The 19,807-nt window shown below is 44.2% G+C and overlaps 1 protein-coding gene across 1 annotated transcript in view; it reads right to left on the bottom strand.

Moving 5' to 3' along the window:
• Positions 1–19,807, bottom strand: part of EI24 (EI24 autophagy associated transmembrane protein) — an 89,219-nt gene that overhangs the window by 37,107 nt on the left and 32,305 nt on the right. The window contains exons 4-5 of the mRNA XM_075909260.2: positions 10,778–10,838; positions 7,522–7,588 (exon numbers count right to left, since the gene is read on the bottom strand). Coding sequence (XP_075765375.1) covers positions 7,522–7,588; positions 10,778–10,838 — 128 coding nt within the window. The remainder of the gene's footprint in view (positions 1–7,521; positions 7,589–10,777; positions 10,839–19,807) is intronic.

Raw genomic sequence — 19,807 nt, 5'->3', positions numbered from 1 at the left:
ATGGATGCACCAATTCCATAGGCCAATGGCCTCTGCACATAGGGAACAGGAGCAGGCACCGCCTTGCCTGTTTATATAAACTATAGTGCAGATGTTGTCTGTAAGGATTCAAACTCTACGGTTGACAATTTTGGGCACAAAATGTGCACATGCATTTCTTACTGCCCTCACCTCCAGTAGGTTGATGTGCAATGATATCTTGTGAGGAGACCATTTGCCTTGGACCAATTGGTCGTTCATGTGGGCTCTACAGCCCAGGAGAGATGCATCTGTGGTAATTTGTAGCATGGGCCTGGCTTGATGGAATAGGACCCCTGCCAGGAGACTGTCCGCTAATGTCCACCATCTTAGAGATGTGAGAATGTCTGGAGGTACGATAACTCTCATTTCTAGAGTGTCGAGATGGAATGTACACGGTTGCTATCCATAGTTGAAAGCAATGGAAGTGAAGACTTATAAGACAGACCATGTAAGTCGTTGCGGCCATATGCCCCATCAGTCGGAGACACATGAGTATCGTGGTAGAAAGGGTCATGGATATTGTGTTTATGAGGTCTTGTATAGCTATGAAGCGTTGTTGAGGTAAGTATGCACAGGCCAAGATCGAGTCTAGGCGGGCACCTATAACTTCTATGCCTTGGACTGTGCGCAGTGTTGATTTCTGTTCATTGATTAGTAGGCCTAGACGAGTAAGGAGAGCTCTTGTTATATTTATCATGGAGGTGGTTTCATCGCATGAAACCCCTTTTATCAGGCAGTTGTCGAGGTATGAGCGTGACCCTGTTGGTGATGCATGTCGTGAGGAATATGTGGTCATCTGGTTATCATCAGGTAAAGGACCATGGTGAGACTGTTCTGGAGATTTTAGTATTTGAGGAGAGCCACGAGCTGAGGACATTGCAGGTGATAGAAGGGGGGCACGTGTGCTGGAGCCAGCTTAGATTATCAGCCACTGATTGTGGTGTGTCTGCTGCTTCCTGCCTCAGTTATGGGTACACCATCAGCATGGGTGTGGCGAAACATGGCACTGTTGGAGCTGGTGCTGCTTTAACTGAGCAAGCCGACTTTCCTTGTGGCACCACGACTTTTTGTGAAATGAGGAGTAACGGTAGCTCGAACTAGGAAGCCTAGTTCGAACTACCTAGTTCGTGCCCCGTGTAGGCGCACTGCAAGGGGTTCGAACCAGCGGGGTTTTAAAAATGGCGGCTCCCCGCTTATGTAAATGAAGCCCGGGAAATTCAAATCCCGGGCTTCATTTGCAAGTGCGGTATGCCTACATTACCCTCCTAGTTCGAACTAGGAGGGTAGTGTAGACATACTCATAGTGAATGCTAGTGGGAAGGGGGTAGGTTTAGAAGATAAATAAAAAAAGAACAAGTTAAAAATCACCGAGAAAAGTTAGATGCCTGCAAGTCACCAGGGCCTGATGAAATGCATCCTAGAATACTCAAGGAGCTGATAGAGGAGGTATCTGAGCCTCTAGCTATCATCTTTGGAAAATCATGGGAGACAGGAGAGATTCCAGAAGACTAGAAAAGGGCAAATATAGTGCCCATTTATAAAAAGGGAAATAAGAACAACCCAGGAAACTACAGACCAGTTAGTTTAACTTCTGTGCCAGGGAAGATAATGGAGCAAGTAATTAAGGAAATAATCTGTAAACACTTGGAAGGTGGCAAGGTGATAGGGAACAGCCAGCATGGATTTGTAAAGAACAAATCATGTCAAACCAATCTGATAGCTTTCTTTAAGCTATCAGGGAAGAGGGATAGCTTGGTGGTTTGAGCATTGGCCTGCTAAATCCAGCGTTGTGAGTTCAATCCTTCCAGAGGCCATTTAGGGATTTGGTGCAAAAATTCATCAGGTATGGTACTTGGTCCTGCTGTGAAAGTAGGGGACTGGTGACCTTTCAAGGTTCCTTCCAGTTCTGGGAGAGAAGCAATCTCCATTAATTTATTTAATAGGATATTATTTATTTATTAATTTATTTAATAGGATAACGAGTCTTGTGGATAAGGGAGAAGCAGTGGATGTGGTATACCTAGACTTCAGTAAAGCGTTTGATACAGTCTCGCATGATATTCTTATCAATAAACTAGGCAAATACAACTTAGATGGGGCTACTATATGGTGGGTGCATAACTGGCTGGATAACCGTACTCAGAGAGTAGTTATTAATGGTTCACAATACTGCTGGAAAGGTATAACAAGTGGGGTTCCGCAGGGATCTGTTTTGGGACTGGCTCTGTTCAATATCTTCATCAACGATATAGATAATGGCATAGAAAGTATGCTTATTAAGTTTGCAGATGATACCAAGCTGGGAGGGGTTGAGACTAATCTGGAGGATAGGGTCACAATTCAAAATGATCTGGACAAATTGGAGGAATGGTCTGAGGTAAACAGGATGAAGTTTAATAAAGACAAATGCAAAGTGCTCCACTTAGGAAGGAACAATCAGTTTCACAGATACAAAATGGGAAGCGACTGTCTAGAAAGGAGTATGGCAGAAAAGGATCTAAGGGTTATAGTGGACCACAAGCTGAATAGGAGTCAGCAGTGTGATGCTGTTGCAAAAAAAGCAAACATGATTCTGGGATGCATTACAAGGTGTGTTGTGAACAAGACACGAGAAGTCATTCTTCCACTCTACTCTGCACTAGTTAGGCCTCAGTTGGAGTATTGTGTCCAGTTCTGGGCACCGCATTTCAAGAAAGATATGGAGAAATTGGAGAGGGTCCAGAGAAGAGCAACAAGAATGATTAAAGGTCTAGAGAACATGACCTATGAAGGAAAGCTGAAAAAATTGGGTTTCTTTAGTTTAGAAAAGAGAAGATTGAGGGAGGACATGATAGCAGTTTTCAAGTATCTAAAAGGGTGTCATAAGGAGGAGGGAGAAAACTTGTTCATCTTGGCCTCTGGGGATAGAACAAGAAGCAATGGGCTTAAACTGCAGCAAGGGAGGTTTAGGTTGGACATTAGGAAAAAGTTCCTCTCAGGGTAGTCAAACACTGGAATAAATTGCCCAGGGAGGTTGTGGAATCTCCGTCTGTGGAGATATTTAAGAGTAGGTTAGCTAAATGCCTATCAGGGATGGTCTAGACAGCATTTGGTCCTGCCATGAGGGCAGGGGACTGGACTTGATGACCTCAAGGTCCCTTCCAGTCCTAGTATTCTATGATTTCTGTGGTACATGGGTTTCCCCCAAGCACCATATGCATAGTGAGTGGCTATCGGATACTGGCATAGGCTTTACACTCCTTGTATTTTTTGAAGCTCGAGGAGCCCCACACATTAAATTATCTGTGATACTTATTTATTTCCTTTCGTTTTAGTTTGTTTTCCTTCTTTCTTTCGAGAACAGGGAAGAGCCGGTAGAAATCCGAAACGTGCTGCCCCTGAGCAGCAAAGCCGCATTCAGATCCCCGGAAGGAAGAAACTCTTCTCTCCCTCTTTTTTTTTTTTTCCTTTTTGGTAAATTAAATGAGAGAAACTCTTAATGAACTATTGAGCTAACTATTATAAAAGTAATAAAGATAACTGTCTAAGTGTAATGTAGTGTGAAGCACTACATGAGGTAATAGGCTGAGAGGGAGATGTTGAAGCTCCGTCCGCTGACGAGGGTGGTTAAAGAGGAACTGAAATGGAGGGGTTGAGCCCTGCAAGTTACACACTCGGGTGGGAGAGACACAAGGAGCCTCCTGCGCATACTCAGCTCAATGGGAGAAACTGTTTTGCAAGGCTCCGATCTGCGACTCCGGGAGACCCGCACCTACAGTGGAGCACCTTCGGGACATCACTCAAAGAAGAACTTTCACTTCGCCCCATTGCTGGGGCAAGGTATCGTCCTCTTGGCTGCCATGGGGTATCAGTCGTTCCCTTAGCAGGCACTCTAGTGTAGTTGTCTCCCCTACAACCTCTCACCCTGGAGCAACTTATTTCCCTGCTTCCACGAGCCTGTTAGCAGCTTGTCTTTTTATCTCTCCACCTTGAGAGGAGTGGTTTTTGAAGGCCACAAGCAGCCCTTAATTGAATTCAGGTATTGACCTGAGGTAACCCCTTCTCAGCTGATATGAAAAAGGGCCTTTAACATTCTAGGGCTAATATAGTCATCTTCCAGGACCTTCCTGCAGCCGTATGGCCTGTCACAATACAGCCACTCCCCGAGTTACGACCACCTCCACTTACGACCAAAGCGGTCGTAAATGTGGATCCGAGTTATGAACGGCGATCCGCGCTTACAAACAGCGCGGTCGCCATGTAACTCTATGGGATCCAAGTTACGAACATTTCAAGTTACGGACCAAGTGTTGGTCCATAACTTGTTCGTAACTCGGGGAGCAGCTGTACTTTTATGGCAACCATCACTGTAACATTAGAAGATCTCCCAAAAATTAAACACAGTCAATATCATGCACTATATCTCTCTTTCTTCCCCGAAAGGTAGAAGTACATTATTTGATCAGACAGTCGGAGAGTTTGTGTGTCTGTATTACTGGAGAACTCACTCAGTTTTTCCTGAATTTTCAGTGTTCTCTGAAACCAAAAACACTTGGAAGTATTGCTTCTAGCTTGCCACAAGTCAGCAATTATTGGACATTTCTGTGACTGTTCTGGACCTATGCTGAAGCTCCTCCTCATATGACAGAAAACTAGAAGCAATGTGACTGTGTCAAACTGCTAACAAACAGCACAGTTAGAAGCAGATCCCTGCTCCTGTTGGCATTCACCCCCAAGGTTCAATACATATTACTATTCCCATGCACTGAGTTTTAACATGTTGGATTCTACATTTGTTTTCAGTATTAAGACTTAATTTCTATGGGTTTAAGAAGAATCTGAGGACTATGAAAATGAGTAGAGACTGTTCCTGTTAATGTAAATAGTAACACTTAGCATTTCCAGTCCAGGCCTCTTAACATAGAAGCACTGTGCATTTAAATAAGGTCTCTTCCAAAATATAAAATGAACTGTCTGAGGTAAGAAGTGTCAACAACTTTAGACTTCACTGTCTGGGTAAGAGAACACGCCAATTAAACAACGCATCCCATATCTAATGATAACTTTCTATGTTACATACTGCAAATGCTATGAAGCTAGATCCCTAATAAAGAGAAAGGTGTACAGTTTCTGATGAGCTTCACTGTGAAGAGTATTTAAATGAAGAGTAATTACAAACAGAAGCAAGATTTCTATATGGATAAAAAATAACTGGGAAGTTGGAAATGGATCACTTGATTAACCGTTCTGTTCATTCCTTCTGAGGCACCCGGCACTGGCCACTGTCAGAAGACAGGATACTGAGAGCTAGATGAACCTTTGGTCTGACCCAATATGGATGTTCTTATGTAACTAGTATCAGAGGGGTAGCCGTGTTAGTCTGAATCTGCAAGAACAAAGAGAAGTCCTGTGGCTCCTTGGGGCACGATTTAAATAATCGCCGTGTCATTTAAATTAAAATGGCTGCCGCGTTGTGCTGACCAGCTGTTTGGCGGCACAGCACTGTAGTCTGAACGCTCTGCGGTCAGCATCAAAGGCATTTGTCGACCTCCCCGTTATGCCTCGTGGGATGAGGTTTACTGGGGAGGTCGACAAATGCCTTTGATGCCGACCGCAGAGCATCCAGACTACAGTGCTGTGCTGCCAAACAGCTGGTCAGCACAACGCGGCAGCCATTTTAATTTAAATGACACGGCGATTATTTAAATCACCGTTTCATTTCCCTTTGCCGAGTAAACAAATCTACATGGCTCCGTTGACGGAGCCATGTAGTCTAGACGTGCCCTTAAAGACTAACGGATTTATTGGAGCATAAGCTTATTGGAGCAGATGCATCTGACGAAGTGGGTCTTTGCCCACGAAAGCTTATGCTCCAATAAATCTGTTAGTCTATAAGGTGCCACAGGACTTCTCGTTGTTCTTATGTACCTAGTTTCTAAAACATAGGGTTAAAAAATGTCTTCTCCACTTCTCCATGTGCTAGCTAAACTGTCGATCAATCTTTCTGATACACAGTTGTGCTAAGGAAGTCATTGGAACATTGTTTAAACTTTGTCCAGGTGTGCTTTTATAGGCTGATGTATCAGTTTTCATAATAGAAAAAAAAGAAAGAAAATCTGGCTGAGATTTTCAAAGCATCTTAAGTAATATGGATGCTAAGTAATATGGATGTCCAATTCCCATTAATTTGATGGGGACATGAGCATCCAAATCCCTTTCAATTCAACTCAGATTTCGGTCTGTACTGAGCTCTCACATCCCTCACTCAATTCAATGGGACCTGCACATGCTCAGTATCTTCAGGCATTTAATTGAGGGCAAAAACTCAAGGATGGAGAGGCGGGATGTGGGAGCAGTCTCCTTAGTCTGCTACAAAGATGCTGATACATGTCACAGACTGTGAAATCAGCCCTCATCCATGAAATCTGTTCTCCCCTACTGCTGGGAGTGGGGCTCCTAGCTGTTAGTCCAGCTGTGCAGTTGTTCCTCCCTTGCATGACCATGACTGGAGGGAAAAAAAAAAAATCAGACCCACCTCATGAGGTAGCACAGAAATTAGGATGGCACACCCTTCTGGGAGTCAGGCTCCAGGCTGCCATTCCTTCCTTTTTCCCCACAGCAACTCCTGCTGCAGCTCCGGGCACTGAGCTTGTGGATTCTTCCCACAGCGGATTCCAGCTGCTGCAGCAGCAGGGGCAGCCTGGAATCTGGGCTTCAGCCCTCTGCAGTACTAGTTGAACTTGGGGCAGCCTAGGCTTGGGGCTTCTCCACCACTGCCACTTACAGCCAGGACTCAGCAGCCCAGACTCTGGGTTTTTGCCCCTTCTTGCTCCAGCTGGGACTCGAGGCAGCCCAGGCTCAGGGCTTCTGCTCCTTTCCACTTAAGCATGGGCTCAGGGCTTCTACCTCCCCCCTCACCTGCTGTTCCAGCCAAAGTTTGGGGCAGCCCAGGCTCAGGGTTTCCATCTCCCACTCTTCTCCAGCCAGGGCTTGGGGCTTCCACTCTCCTTCCCGCTACTCTAGCTGGAGTTCAGGGCAGTCCCTACACCTACCTCCACCTCCAGAAACCAACTAACTACAGGAAGCTGTGAGGGGGGCCATATTGTGATTCGCTGAGAACCGCGGTTCCCAATCTTTCCCATATGGGGACCCATTTTGACAATTCAGGAAGACTTGGTGACCAAGGGCAATTCAAAAAATGTATGAATGGCTCCTTAAGAGCCACCTGGGGAGACACCTGGCAACTCTTTGAAATGTAATGGCGACCCACAGGTTGGGAAACCCTGCCTTAGAACAATTGTGCAATCCCCTAACAACCGCATTTTGGGTCGGGACTCCCATGATCACACAAAACCATGAAATTTCAGGTGTTTATATCTGAAATTATGAAATTGACCAATTTCAAAACTCTCAGGCCAGACTGACCAGAATGAACCATGGATTTAGTAGGGCCCTGCAGATAATTATTGGCTGAAGAGATCTGATGTCCTAGCACTCAAGAGAAACAAATTATGTACTTACCAATTATCTGTGCTGTGACTGACTGAAGTACAGGCATAAATACTCGGTAAAACAAGAGGAGACTTAGCTAAAGGAAAAGGAAAAAGTCAATAAGGATACCATAAAAGGGTTTTAGTTAATGACATTTACATGTTCATTTCTATTCCTCTTATCCCTATCTATCAGCTCAATATTCAGGCACTTTACAGAGATTAAATATGAGACAATCAATTGCCTCAATACATACACCTACTGCAAGACTCCTACTAAAAGGATAATTTTGTCTGACTGCCCTGCCATTGTTACGCTGAATGGCTTTGGCAAACGGAGAGGCTGTTGCATATGTGTCACCTAAACACCTCAACTTCAGATAGGACTCATCAACAGCAACAAAGATCCATAAAAAGGTGACTTAAAGGTGTATTTCATGCAGGCATTGTACATTCTCTATTTAATAGCAAAATGCTTGCTAGCCATATGTTAAACATTAAACAACATGATCCATCAATGCAGAGCACTGAAAAATAGCTTCTCTACTTAAATACAGCCAGATTATATAACTGAACTGCTTCCTTTCAACATTTCCATGTTGATTTGTCACCCACCATGACAAAGTCTAATGGACAATGAAGAGAAACAAGTGATTATTAGACTTCAAAGCACTCATTACAATCATGAATAAACCCTACTAAACATATTAACAACTACAGTATTAGGAAAGGTGACATGAATTGTAGTGCTCATCTTTAAAAAAGGGAAGAAGGAGAATCCAGGGAACTACAGATCAGTCAGCCTTGTCTTAGTCCCCAGAAAAATCATGGAAGAGATCTTCAAGGAATCCATTTTGAATCACTTGAAGGATAGGAAAGTGATGAGGAATAGTCAACATGAATTCACCAAGGGCAAATCATTACTGACCAACCGACTGCCTTTTATGACGAGGTAAGTGGTTTTGGGGATATGGGGAAGGCAGTGAACGTAATATACCTTGACTTTAGCAAAGCTTTTGATACCGTCTCCCACAGTATACTTGCCAAAGAGTTAAAGATGCATGGTTTGGATGAATGGACTATACGATAGATAGAAAACAAGCTAGATCAAGGCTTCTCAACTTTGGAAGCCCTGGGGGCCACAATGATACTCACAGCACATGCCAAGGGCCACAACTTAAGTGTGGTTGCATATACAAATATATGCAAATAGCTTCTTTCACACTGATGGAAATGAATACAAAGACAAGACTACACAACGCATGCCCCGTTTAAGTAAGTTCTGCTGATATTAATAAAATGCAATATTTACCTGATTTCCACCCATAATGACAGCACTTTTAATGAGCAATGACAGTCTAGGGATTTAACTTCTAAAACACTTATCAATAGAAGACTACTGAATATTGACTACTTTTTTGTTTTGGCGCCGCATAAACCCAAACCGCACTATGGGCCACAAACAAACAGGCCACGGTCCACATGTTAAGTAGCCTTGGGCTAGATGGTCAGGTTTAATGGGTATTGATCAATGGCTTGATGTCTGGTTGGCGATCGGTATCAAGCACAGTATCCCAAGAATCAGTTCTAGGGCAAGATTTGTTCAACATCTTTATTAATGACCTGAAGGAGGGGATAGATTGCATCCTCATCAAGTTCACAGATGATACTAAGCTATGGAGAGAGGTAGATATGCTGGAGGGTAGGGATAGGATCTAGACTGACCTAAACAAATTGGAGGATTGGGCCAAAAGAAATCTGATGAAGTTAAACAAGGTCAAGCGCAGAGTCCTGCAGTAAGGACAGATGATTCCCAAGCACTGCTACAGGCTAGGAAACAACCAGCAAAGCAGTAGATAGTAAAAAATAGACCTGGGGATTAAAGTGGATGAGAAGTTGGATATGAGTCAACAGTATGCCCTTGTAACCAAGAAGGCTAATGGCATATTGGGATGCATTAGTAGGAGCACTGCCAGCAGATCAAGGGAAATGATTATTCCCCAGTATTCAGCTCTGGTGAGGCCACATCTGGAGTAAAGTATCCAATTCTGCCCCCCATTACAGAAAGGATGTGGATGCACTGTAGAAAGTCCAGCAGAGGGCAACAAAAATGATTAGGGGGCTGGAGCGCACGATTTATGAAAAGAGGCTGAGGGATTTGGGCTTATTGGGTACGTCTAAACTACATGCCTCTGTCAGCAGAGGCATATAGATTTGTTTGTTCAGCAAAGGCAAATGAAGCTGCGATTTAAATGATCGCGGCTTCATTTACATTTACATGGCTGCCGCGCTGAGCCGACAAACAGCTGATCAGCTGTTTGTCGGCTCGCGCGCTAGTCTGGATGTTCCCCCTGTCGACATCAAAGCCCTTTGTCGGCAGCCTCGGTAAACCTCATTCACGAGGAATAACGGGGCTGCCGACAAAGGGCTTTGATGTCGACAGGGGGAACGTCCAGACTAGCACGCGAGCCGACAAACAGCTGATCAGCTGTTTGTCGGCTCAGCGCGGCAGCCATGTAAATGTAAATGAAGCCGCGATCATTTAAATCGCAGCTTCATTTGCCTTTGCTGATCTGTCTAATCTACATGCCTCTGCCGACAGAGGCATGTAGTCTAGACACAGCCATTTAGTCTACAGAAGAGTGAGGAGAATTTTATAGCACCTTTCAACTATCTTAAGGGAAGGGTTCCAAAGAGGATAGAGGGAGGCTGTTCTCAGAATGAGGAGCAATGGTCTCATGTTGTAGTGGGAGAGGTTCAGGATGGATATTAGAAAAAACTTTCATTAAGAGGATGGTGGAGCACTAGAATGAGTTACCAAGGGAAAAGGTGGAATCTCCATCCCTAGAGGTTTTTAAATTCCATCTTGACAAAGCCCTGGCTGGTATGATTAAGTTGAGATTGGTCCTGCTTTTAGCAGGGGCTTGGACTCAATGACCTCTTGAGGTCTCTTCCAACCCTTTGATTCTATAAATGTAATATTTGATTCAGTGGAGCAGCACTGCAGACGTCATCTAATCAGCAAACAAGCAGATTAGGAACTTGAGAAACAGATTCCAGATTAATATAGTGATTTGCTCAGGCAATGCAATAGTTCTATTATCTATTTTAAGGTGGGTCCCCGTAACATAAAATTGCAAAACTTAGGAAACCTTCTGGTTTCTCTCAATTCATAGTGACTTCCAACTTAGAAGGACAAGCAATCTGACACAGCATCTATGAAATCATAAAAGCATTGAAGCAGTGGCATGGTTTAATTTTTAAGTTAGGGAAAATAAACCACTTACCCAGAATACGCCTCCATTCCATGCACAACATTGAAAAATCCGGCTTACTATCCGAGGTTCACTGGAGAGTGATAAACACACATACACACACGTGAGATTATATCACTGTAGCTACTTCTCTTCCAAGCAAATTACCCCCAGCATCCTAGGTCCCTGAGAACCATTTTTATACAGTATCTTAAATAAGAATCTACTAGAGACCTCCAAAAAACCAGTATAACACCAACCTATTTCTAATATTTATGACTAGAGGATTAACCTAGTGCTGCTCAGGTCCTTCTGGGGGCTCAGGAATCACGATAGGGTGTTGGGAGGCATGGGGGAAGAAGGGAACTCAGAGCAAGGCATGGTAGGTGCAGAAGTCACTGTCGGGTATGGGGGAAGCAGGATTCAGGGCAGAGGGTTAAGGAGGATACAGACTGATCGTCAAAGGGTCAGGGCAGAGGGTCAGCTGATCGTCGGCACAGCGCGGTGGCCATTTTTATTTTAATGGCGCTGGGATTATTTAAATTACAGCTTCTTTGACTATGCCGAGTAAACTACTTTATATGGTTCCGTCGACAGAGCCATGTAATCTAGACGTACCCACACACGCAAACACACACAAACCCTCTTAAATATATAGCAAAAGTCGGGAGCACTGTACTTCAACAATTCACCACATAAATTCATGACATATACTCTCTGCAACACATGTTAATTAACTCTGATAGAAAACTAATCATGTCCATTAGAAAGTCCATTTCAACTTAATGTTAATTCCTAGAAGAAATTATATTAAAATTAAGATTATATAGTAGTAAATTAGAGTAAAAGACTTTACAAAGATGCTGTAATTATTCATAAAACAAGCATTAGAAATCTAGGAAATTCAAAGTTAAAGGTTCACTCTAAATATCTGAACCTGGAAAGGCACAGAAATACACAGTTAAGATATCCATAGAGTTATACAATTACTGCATAACTTATCTGCAGTCCCAGGTTACATTTAACTATTTTTAAAGATACATTCTATATTTAAAACTTTAACTAAATGACGCTTGTGGTCTGTGACATTCAATTTTCAATATGAACATGCACCCAATGTGGTGTTTGCTCCAAATTTTGTATAAAGTGTGTTAAGTGACATGTCTATTAAAAGGTTATGCTTTCCTGATTTTTTATACTACTCATGTACTTGTATGATTTTTGTATTTACATTTATGAGTATAGGCTGAGCTATTATCTGAGGTTTGTAACCTATCCTTTAAATCGGCTTCTGTACCTAATGACTGGAAGGTAGCCAACATGACGGCAATATTTAAAAAGGGCTCTAGAGGCAATCCTGGCAATTACAGACCGGTAAGTCTAACTTCAGTACCGGGCTAATTAGTCAAAACAATAGTGAAGAATAAAATTGTGAAACATGTAGAAGAACATAATTTGTTGGACAAAAGTCAACATGTTTTCTGTCAAGGGAAATCATGTCTTATTAATCTATTAGAGTTCTTTGAATGGGGTTAACAAACATGCAGACAAGGGGGATCCAGTAGATATAGTATACTTGGATTTTCAGAAAGCCTTTGACAAGGTCCCTCACCAAAGGCTCTTATGTAAATTACATGGCCATGGGATAAGAGGGAAGGTCCTTTCTTGGATTGCGAACTGGTTAAAAGACAGGAAACAAAGGGTAGGAATAAATGGTAAATTTTCAGATTGGAGAGGGGTAACTAGTGGTGTACCCCAAGGGTCAGTCCTGGGACCAATCCTTTTCAACTTATTCATAAATAATCTGGAGGAAGGGGTAAGCAGTGAGGTAGTAAACTTTGCGGATGATACAAAACTGTTTAGGATAGTCAAGACAGAAGCAAACTGTGAGAGACTCCAAGAAGATCTCACCAAACTGAGTGATTGGGCAACAAAATGGCAAATGAAATTTAATGTGCATAAGTGTAAAGTAATGCACATCGGGAAAAATAACCCCAACTATACGTACAGTATGATGGGGGCTAATTTGGCTACGACAAATCAGGAAAGAGATCTTGGAGTTATCGTGGACAGTTCTCTGAAAACTTCCACGCAGAGTGCAGCGGTGGTCAAAAAGGCAAATAGGATGCTAGGAATTATTAGGAAAGGGATAGAAAATAAGACCCAGAATATCTTACTGCTCCTGTATAAAACTATGGTACTCCCACATCTTGAATACTGTGTATAGACGTGGTCTCCTCACCTCAAAAAAGATATTTTGGCCTTGGAAAGGGTTCAGAAAAGGGCAACTAATATGATTAGGGGTTTGGAACGGGTCCCATATGAGGAGAGGTTAAAGCGACTTGGACGTTTCAGTTTAGAAAAGGGGAGGCTGAGGGGGGATATGATAGAGGTATATAAAATCATGAGTGGTGTGGAAAGGGCCGATAAAGAAAAGTTATTTATTAGTTCCCTAAGTAGAAGAACTAGAGTACACCAAATGAAATTAATGGGTAGCAGGTTTAAAACTAATAAAAGAAAGTTCTTCACACAGCGTGTAGTTAACCTGTGGAACTCCTTGCCAGGAGGCGGCTGTAAAGGCTAGGACTATAATTGAGTTTAAAGAGAAGCTAGATAATTTCATGGAGGTTAGGTCCATAAAAGGCTATTAGCCAGGGGATAAAATGGTGTCCTTGGCCTCTGTTTGTCAGAGGCTGGAGAGGGATAGCAGGAGACATATCGCTTGATCATTGTCTTAGGTCCACCCTCTCTGGGGCACCTGGTGCTGGCCACTGTCGGCAGACAGGATACTGGGCTAGATGGACCTTTTGTCTGACCCAGTATGGCTGTTCTTATGTTAGGCTATGTACTTGTATTTCAAATGTTTGCTTCTGGAAGATCAATAGGCCTCACCCACCTATTTGTGGGAGGGTAGATAGTCAGGTGAATAGCAGTACAATCTGCATCAGAGGAATTTTCTGTGAACATTTAGACTGGGAGGTAATGGCAGCTTGCCTAAAAAGGACATGGACAGGTGACTTGCCCATATGACAAACTCCATCTTTAGAAAGCACTTTCACACAAGGGGAACAATGGAATTCCATCCACATGGGCAAGATTATAAAGAGGGCCCTCCGGGTTCCTCCTCTTTGTCTTTATTCCACATAATTTCAAAAACACCTTTACTATTAATTGGGCCCAAAAGGACTGATGACCCATTCTAGCAAACGATGTATTCCAGATACTTTTAAAATAGCAGTTTATTTCAACTCTGCTATGAGCCTGCATCAGGATCTTGGTCACTGGTGTATGTGATTTGTTCCCTTTAACAATTTTACTCTCAACTTTATTTACTGATAAAAACTTCAAATTTTAGATTATCAACAATTGGCACAGTGTGCTCTTTTGGATAAGTTGACCTAGGAACAAGGATGGTCCTCTGGGATTGGAAGAACCGGTTCAGATTTGGTGAGACTGATTTTCATAACCTGTCATCCAAGGTACTGGTATGGTACTGGTTTTGGCATAGGAAAAACTGGATTGTCTGAGGGGATTGCTTGTGTGACTTCTAACTGGACAGTGTGGCAAACAGAAGCGCTCTTTGTAACTGGTTTGGTGTGCCTTATAGTGGACGGACCCCCAGTTTTGGGCTATAAGTAGCCCTTTTTCTAAGCAATTTACTCTTAACTCATCATATTACATGGTCTCATTTAACATAAGAATGGCCATACTAGATCAGACCAAAGGTGCATCTAGCCCCATCTTCCAATAGTGGCCAATGACAGGTGCCCCAGAGGGAATGAACAGAACAGGTAGTTATCAAGTGAGCCATTCTCTGAAGAAAAAAAAACCAGGAAGCTGGGAGCACCTGGCATTGGCCATTGTCAGAAGACAGAATATTGGGGTAGAAAGACCTTTGGGCTAACCCAGTATGGACATTCTTACAATATAAAAACACTGTATTAAAAAAAAAAAAGTCCTCCCTGCTTCCCAATCTGCTAGCAGAACTGCCCATCAATTTTTCTATCTGATGCACAGTCATACTAATCACGTCATTGGAACTTTTAAAAACTTTATCCAGATGTGCTTTTTAAGGACCATTCCTAGCTTCTAGAAACAAAGGTCAACCCTGCCCATCCTCGCTCACAGCCACTGATGAACGTATCTTCCACGAATTTACCTTGTTATTTGAACCCTGTTATAGTGGTAACACCCTTTTTCAAAGAGTTTCACTGGTTGACGAATATGCTGTATGAAGAAATATGTTTGTTTCAAACCTGCTGCCTACTAATGTAATTTGGTGACCCCTAGTTCTTATGTGAGGAGAAGTAAATTGCACATCCATATCTACTTTCTCTAAGTGTCATGATTTTATAGACCTCAGTCATATCTCCCCTAGACCATGTCTACACTTACTGGAGAATCAATGCTACAGAGGTCAATCTTTCAGCGTTTGACTTAGTAGGTCTAATAAGGACCCGTGAAATCAAATACTGAGGGTGCCCCCATCAACTCTGGTACATCTCACATTTGCGAGGAGTAAGGGAAGTCAACAGGAGAGTTTTTTTCAGTCAACCTCCCGCTGTGAGGACACTTGAGAAATTTGGTTTAAGATACATCTTCTCCAGCTATGTTAAAAACAGGTAGGCCTGTGGCACTTTAGAGACTAAACAAAATATATAGAATCATGAGCTTTCATGGGCAAAACCAATTTCATCAGATGAATATATTTATCTGTATTTTATGTAGCTAGAGTTGTGTATCTTAAGCCAACCTTCTCTTTTACTGAAGATATGGCTTTAGTTGTCTCCTTACCAAGCTGAAAAGACCCAGTCTTATTAATCTCTCCTCATAAGGAAGCCATTCCATACCGCGAAGGGCATAGCATATCCCTTTTCTACCAGGCCAAGAACCCAACGATCCGAGGTAATTTTGGACCAGGCCAGGAGGAAATGGGAGAGCCGGGACTCAAACGGTGGGTTTATAATGGAGGCTGGGACGCAGTCCTCGAGCATGTTTTCAAAATAACACCTTTTAGTTGTTGGTTAGAGGGCTTGGTGGGCCCTCCTTCTGGGTCCGACCTAGACCTCCTATGCCTATTTCTGTTGGAGTTGCCATTGAAGATGCTCCCCCTCCTCCTACCTTGGTCTGGTCTAAAGGGTTGTTGGAAGGGTCTCTGGGCCGTCCTAGGGGGCACAGGCCTACATTGGGGGCCGGGGTATGAATCCCTAGAGATTTAAGAGTGGCCCTAGAATCTTTTAAGGTGTGCAGCCATGAATTGGTTTGCTCCAAAAATAGTCCTGGTCCTCAAAAGGTAGGTCCTGCAGGGTGGTCTGGACTTTGGATGGTATCCCTGATACCTGCAGCCAAGCACTGCACCTCATGACCACCCACGTGGTCACTGTCCAGGCAGCTGAATTGGCAGCATCCTGTGCGGTCTGGAGTGCTGTGCGGAATACCACTCTACTCTCTTCCAGCAAGGCCCCAAATTCTTGCCTCTCCTCCTAAGGAAGGCAGTCCCTGAACTTGACCATTGCTGATAGCGTGTTATACGTGTATCTGCTTAGCATAACCTGCTGGTTCGCGATGTGGAGTTGGAGCCCTCCTGCTGTTCTGGCTTTCTTGCCCAGTAGGTCTAACTTTTTCGGTTCCTTGCTCTTTAGCGTGGGACCTGGGGGGCCTTGTCTCTCCTTTTGGCCAGCTGTCTGGATCACAAGTGAACCTGGTGTTGGATGGGAATAGAGATGTTCATGATTTAACTGCGGGAAGAATTATCGCCTCTCCACCCCTTTTTGGGTGGGAGGGATTGAGGCTGGGGTGTGCCACAGTCTCTTAGCTAACTTGGACACCATCTTATTCAGTGGCAGTGTCACCTTGGCTAGAGTGTCCGCTGTAAGAATGTCTACCATGGGGTCCAGGTCCTCAGTCACCTCCTCCGCCTGCCCCCCTAGGTTAGTTGCCATCCAGTGGAGTAGGTCTTGATGCGCCCTGGCATCCATGGCTGGCATCGCAGGGGCTGGGTCGACTAGTGCTTTGTCTAGTGACAATGATGACTCCCCCCACTTGAGGGAGAAAGACCTGTTGTTGCTTGGTGGTTACCGGCAGGAGGACTTGTGGAGCCCCTTGCTGGTATTGCACCAACCTGGCCACCTCTGTGCAGATCAAATGATCTGCTTCAGATTCTGGTGGTTTGGTTAGACAAAGCACCCCTGGGCTGTGTTGGGACCAAAACGTGTCCTAATTGTTGTGGCCCCTGGGCCTTGTGGTATGCCCAGGGTGTCCAGAAAGGCCACTATTGGTTAGGTTGCCATTGTGGCAGCAGGACTGAAGGGAAGTTGGGCTGTGATACCTGGTATGATGATCAAGACCGGTGTCAGGATCTTGACCTGTAGGATGAGCACCCTGAACATGCTGATTCAGCCTCCAACTCAGAAGAGTAGTCTGAAGCCGATCAGGGTAGTGCCATAGATGGTACCAGGAAGCAACGGGATAACATGCCTTGTCATTGAAGCTGGCTTGCCCCATGTGTCGGCACTGGACCTAGACCTGGTGGTGCCGGTGGTGACATCGGTGTTGGTTGCATTAGTGGCACCGCAGAATAAGGCACTCCCATAGTGATCAGTGCCAGGACAAGCAGAGTCGCCATCAGTAATGCCAGGGTCAGTAATGTTCCTGTTGCCAGCAGGATTGGTGCCAGTTGGACCTGAGGTACCGTGTACGCAGGTGGTACTGATGCAAATGGTACCGATGAGAGAAGTGGTACCGCAAGTGATATCAAGGTTGGTGCTGGTACTAGTGTCGGCACCATTGTCAATATCCGTGTTGGAGCCAGTGCCAATACCGGTGCTGTCATCAAAGACAGTGTCGGTGCCAGTGCTAGTATCAGCGCCACGGACCGATGCAGCACCATGGTGGGAAGTGGGACCAGACCCAAGCTTGGTACGGACGCCGCACCCAGGGCTGGCTTTGGTTGTCCTGATGGTGCACTTGACTCTGGTGCTGGAAGTGGGGGATGGTGACCTTCACCCATGATCAATTCGGGCCCCTGGGTCACAGCAAGCTCCATCAGCTTCTGGGCCACGTCGAAAGCCTCTGGCATCAACGGTTGATGGAGCTCCTCAATTTCCAGCTCAGACACTGGATCCTCCATATGCTTCGTGCTCAACCAGTGTCAACGCAGCTCAGGAGCATCATGGTGAGGGCCCTCGGCCAGGTGACCATCCTTATGGCGCACCTTCGGGTCGCATCTTGCTGGAGACCTTTCCCTATGCTTCTTCCTTGAGTGTACCGGTGATTGAGATCAGTGCCTCGATGATGAAGGCCTCGCTGGTGCCAGTTGTCTCAGTGCCACCAATGGTTCTTTAACAGACGCCGGTGCACTATGGATGCTCGGCGCCACATCCGGTACTGATGGTTGGAGAGCTGACTCCATTAAGAGGAGCTTCATTCTGAGCTTGAAGCTCCTACATATCTGGCATCTGTCCGTGTGGTGACCCTCTCCCAAGCACTTCAGACAGGTGTCATGTGAGTCACCACAGGGCATTGGCTTCATGCACTTCAAATAAGGTTTGAAGCTGTGCGGCCCCAGCATTACCTCCCCCGTAGGGGAGAAAAGAGAAAAGAAGAGGGAATCCCCACTGAGAGAAACACTAAACTAATCACAACGAACTTTTTACAAGTACTAAACTAAGAGTTATGCAAACACTAGGGTAGAACAAATAGAGAAGTGCTCCAGCTACCGTCACGTGCAGCAAGAAGGAACTGAGAGGGTGGACGGCCAACGGGGTATATGTGCACCGGTATACTGGCGCCATACCAGGGGGCTCCCTTGTTGGCCCAATCGGTACTGCTAAGGGAAAAAAGCTCCAGAAATCTATGCATGCAGCGTGCATGCACATCTAACTGGAATGGACATGAGCAAGTACTCGAAGAAGCAGGGCTTTGGAGCGGAGCCCGGAGCTGGAGCGTGGAGCAGTGGAGCTGCAGGTTTTTGCCTGGAGCTGAAGCAGAGCCGGAGCACAGAAAATCTTGACTGCTCCATTGCTCCAGGTTTTTTTTTCCCCCCATTTTCAATCCAAAATGAAAGATATTTTAGCAAGAAAGTCCTAACGGTGCAAAAAACTTTCAGATTGTATAACAATTGATATTAACATTTACTTTACCACTTTACGTAATATGTCACAGTTATTCTCAATTCAGCCGAAATCAAGATTTAATGTACAGATACAAAATTACAAATTTTTTTTGAGATATGTTTTATTAAAGAATCTGATAATTATCAGACATCCGGCAACACTGCAGACTGCTCCCACCCTTGTGCCAAGGTTAGGCGACGCGAGTACGTACTTGCATAAATTAGTCAGATAGTTAGATTAGTATGTGTTTATTTTCAACCTTGTAACGTGTAGCCTCGTTACTTCCCAACAATTAATGTTGTAGAACAGTGATCGCACTTACTAACGCTACGGCACATACCAAATTTCATTGCTATATCTATATGAAAGCGTTTTTGAGATATTCATTAAAAACTTGGAAAATATTTCAAATATGAGGCAAAACAGAAAGCTGACGCGGCTAAATGACATTCATCTGGCTCTCTGAAAACTCCTGGAGAAAATTTTTTTTGTGGAGCTTCATCAGAAAAGAAACCCAAAATTGAGCAAGCAAAACTTGACACATATTTGAAGTCCTCAAAGGTTACAGTCTCCATGGATGCCTATACTTTCCGTGAAGGGCTGATGGAAATGGTTTGCTTGAGTTCAACACCGCTCACTACCTTCAGGGTAAGGAGCAAAGGATTCCAAAAAATTGCAGGTGAAAGGGGTTGGCAGCTTGACGTTTCGACAGGGCACGATGCAGTTCATCATTTAATTATCAGCACAGCTGAGTCTGGTCACGAAGAGCTCATGAAAGCTTTGGAGCAAAAACTGTGCAACCTGAAAATGGATGTGGCAACCTGTGGAAACAGAAATTTTCTTGCAATCAATGCTCAGTACTACAAAGAAGGAAAAGATAAAGCTGTGGTAAAAACCTTGGACATAATCGACACTAACATGCGTCACAATTTTTCCTACGTGAAAAGTC

This window comes from Pelodiscus sinensis, chromosome 25 (genome assembly GCF_052426305.1).
Source record: "Pelodiscus sinensis isolate ZL-2025 chromosome 25, ASM5242630v1, whole genome shotgun sequence".
Classification (NCBI taxonomy): domain Eukaryota; kingdom Metazoa; phylum Chordata; order Testudines; family Trionychidae; genus Pelodiscus; species Pelodiscus sinensis.
Note: the sequence above shows the minus strand (reverse complement) of the source record. Positions and strands in the feature narration are given on the sequence as shown.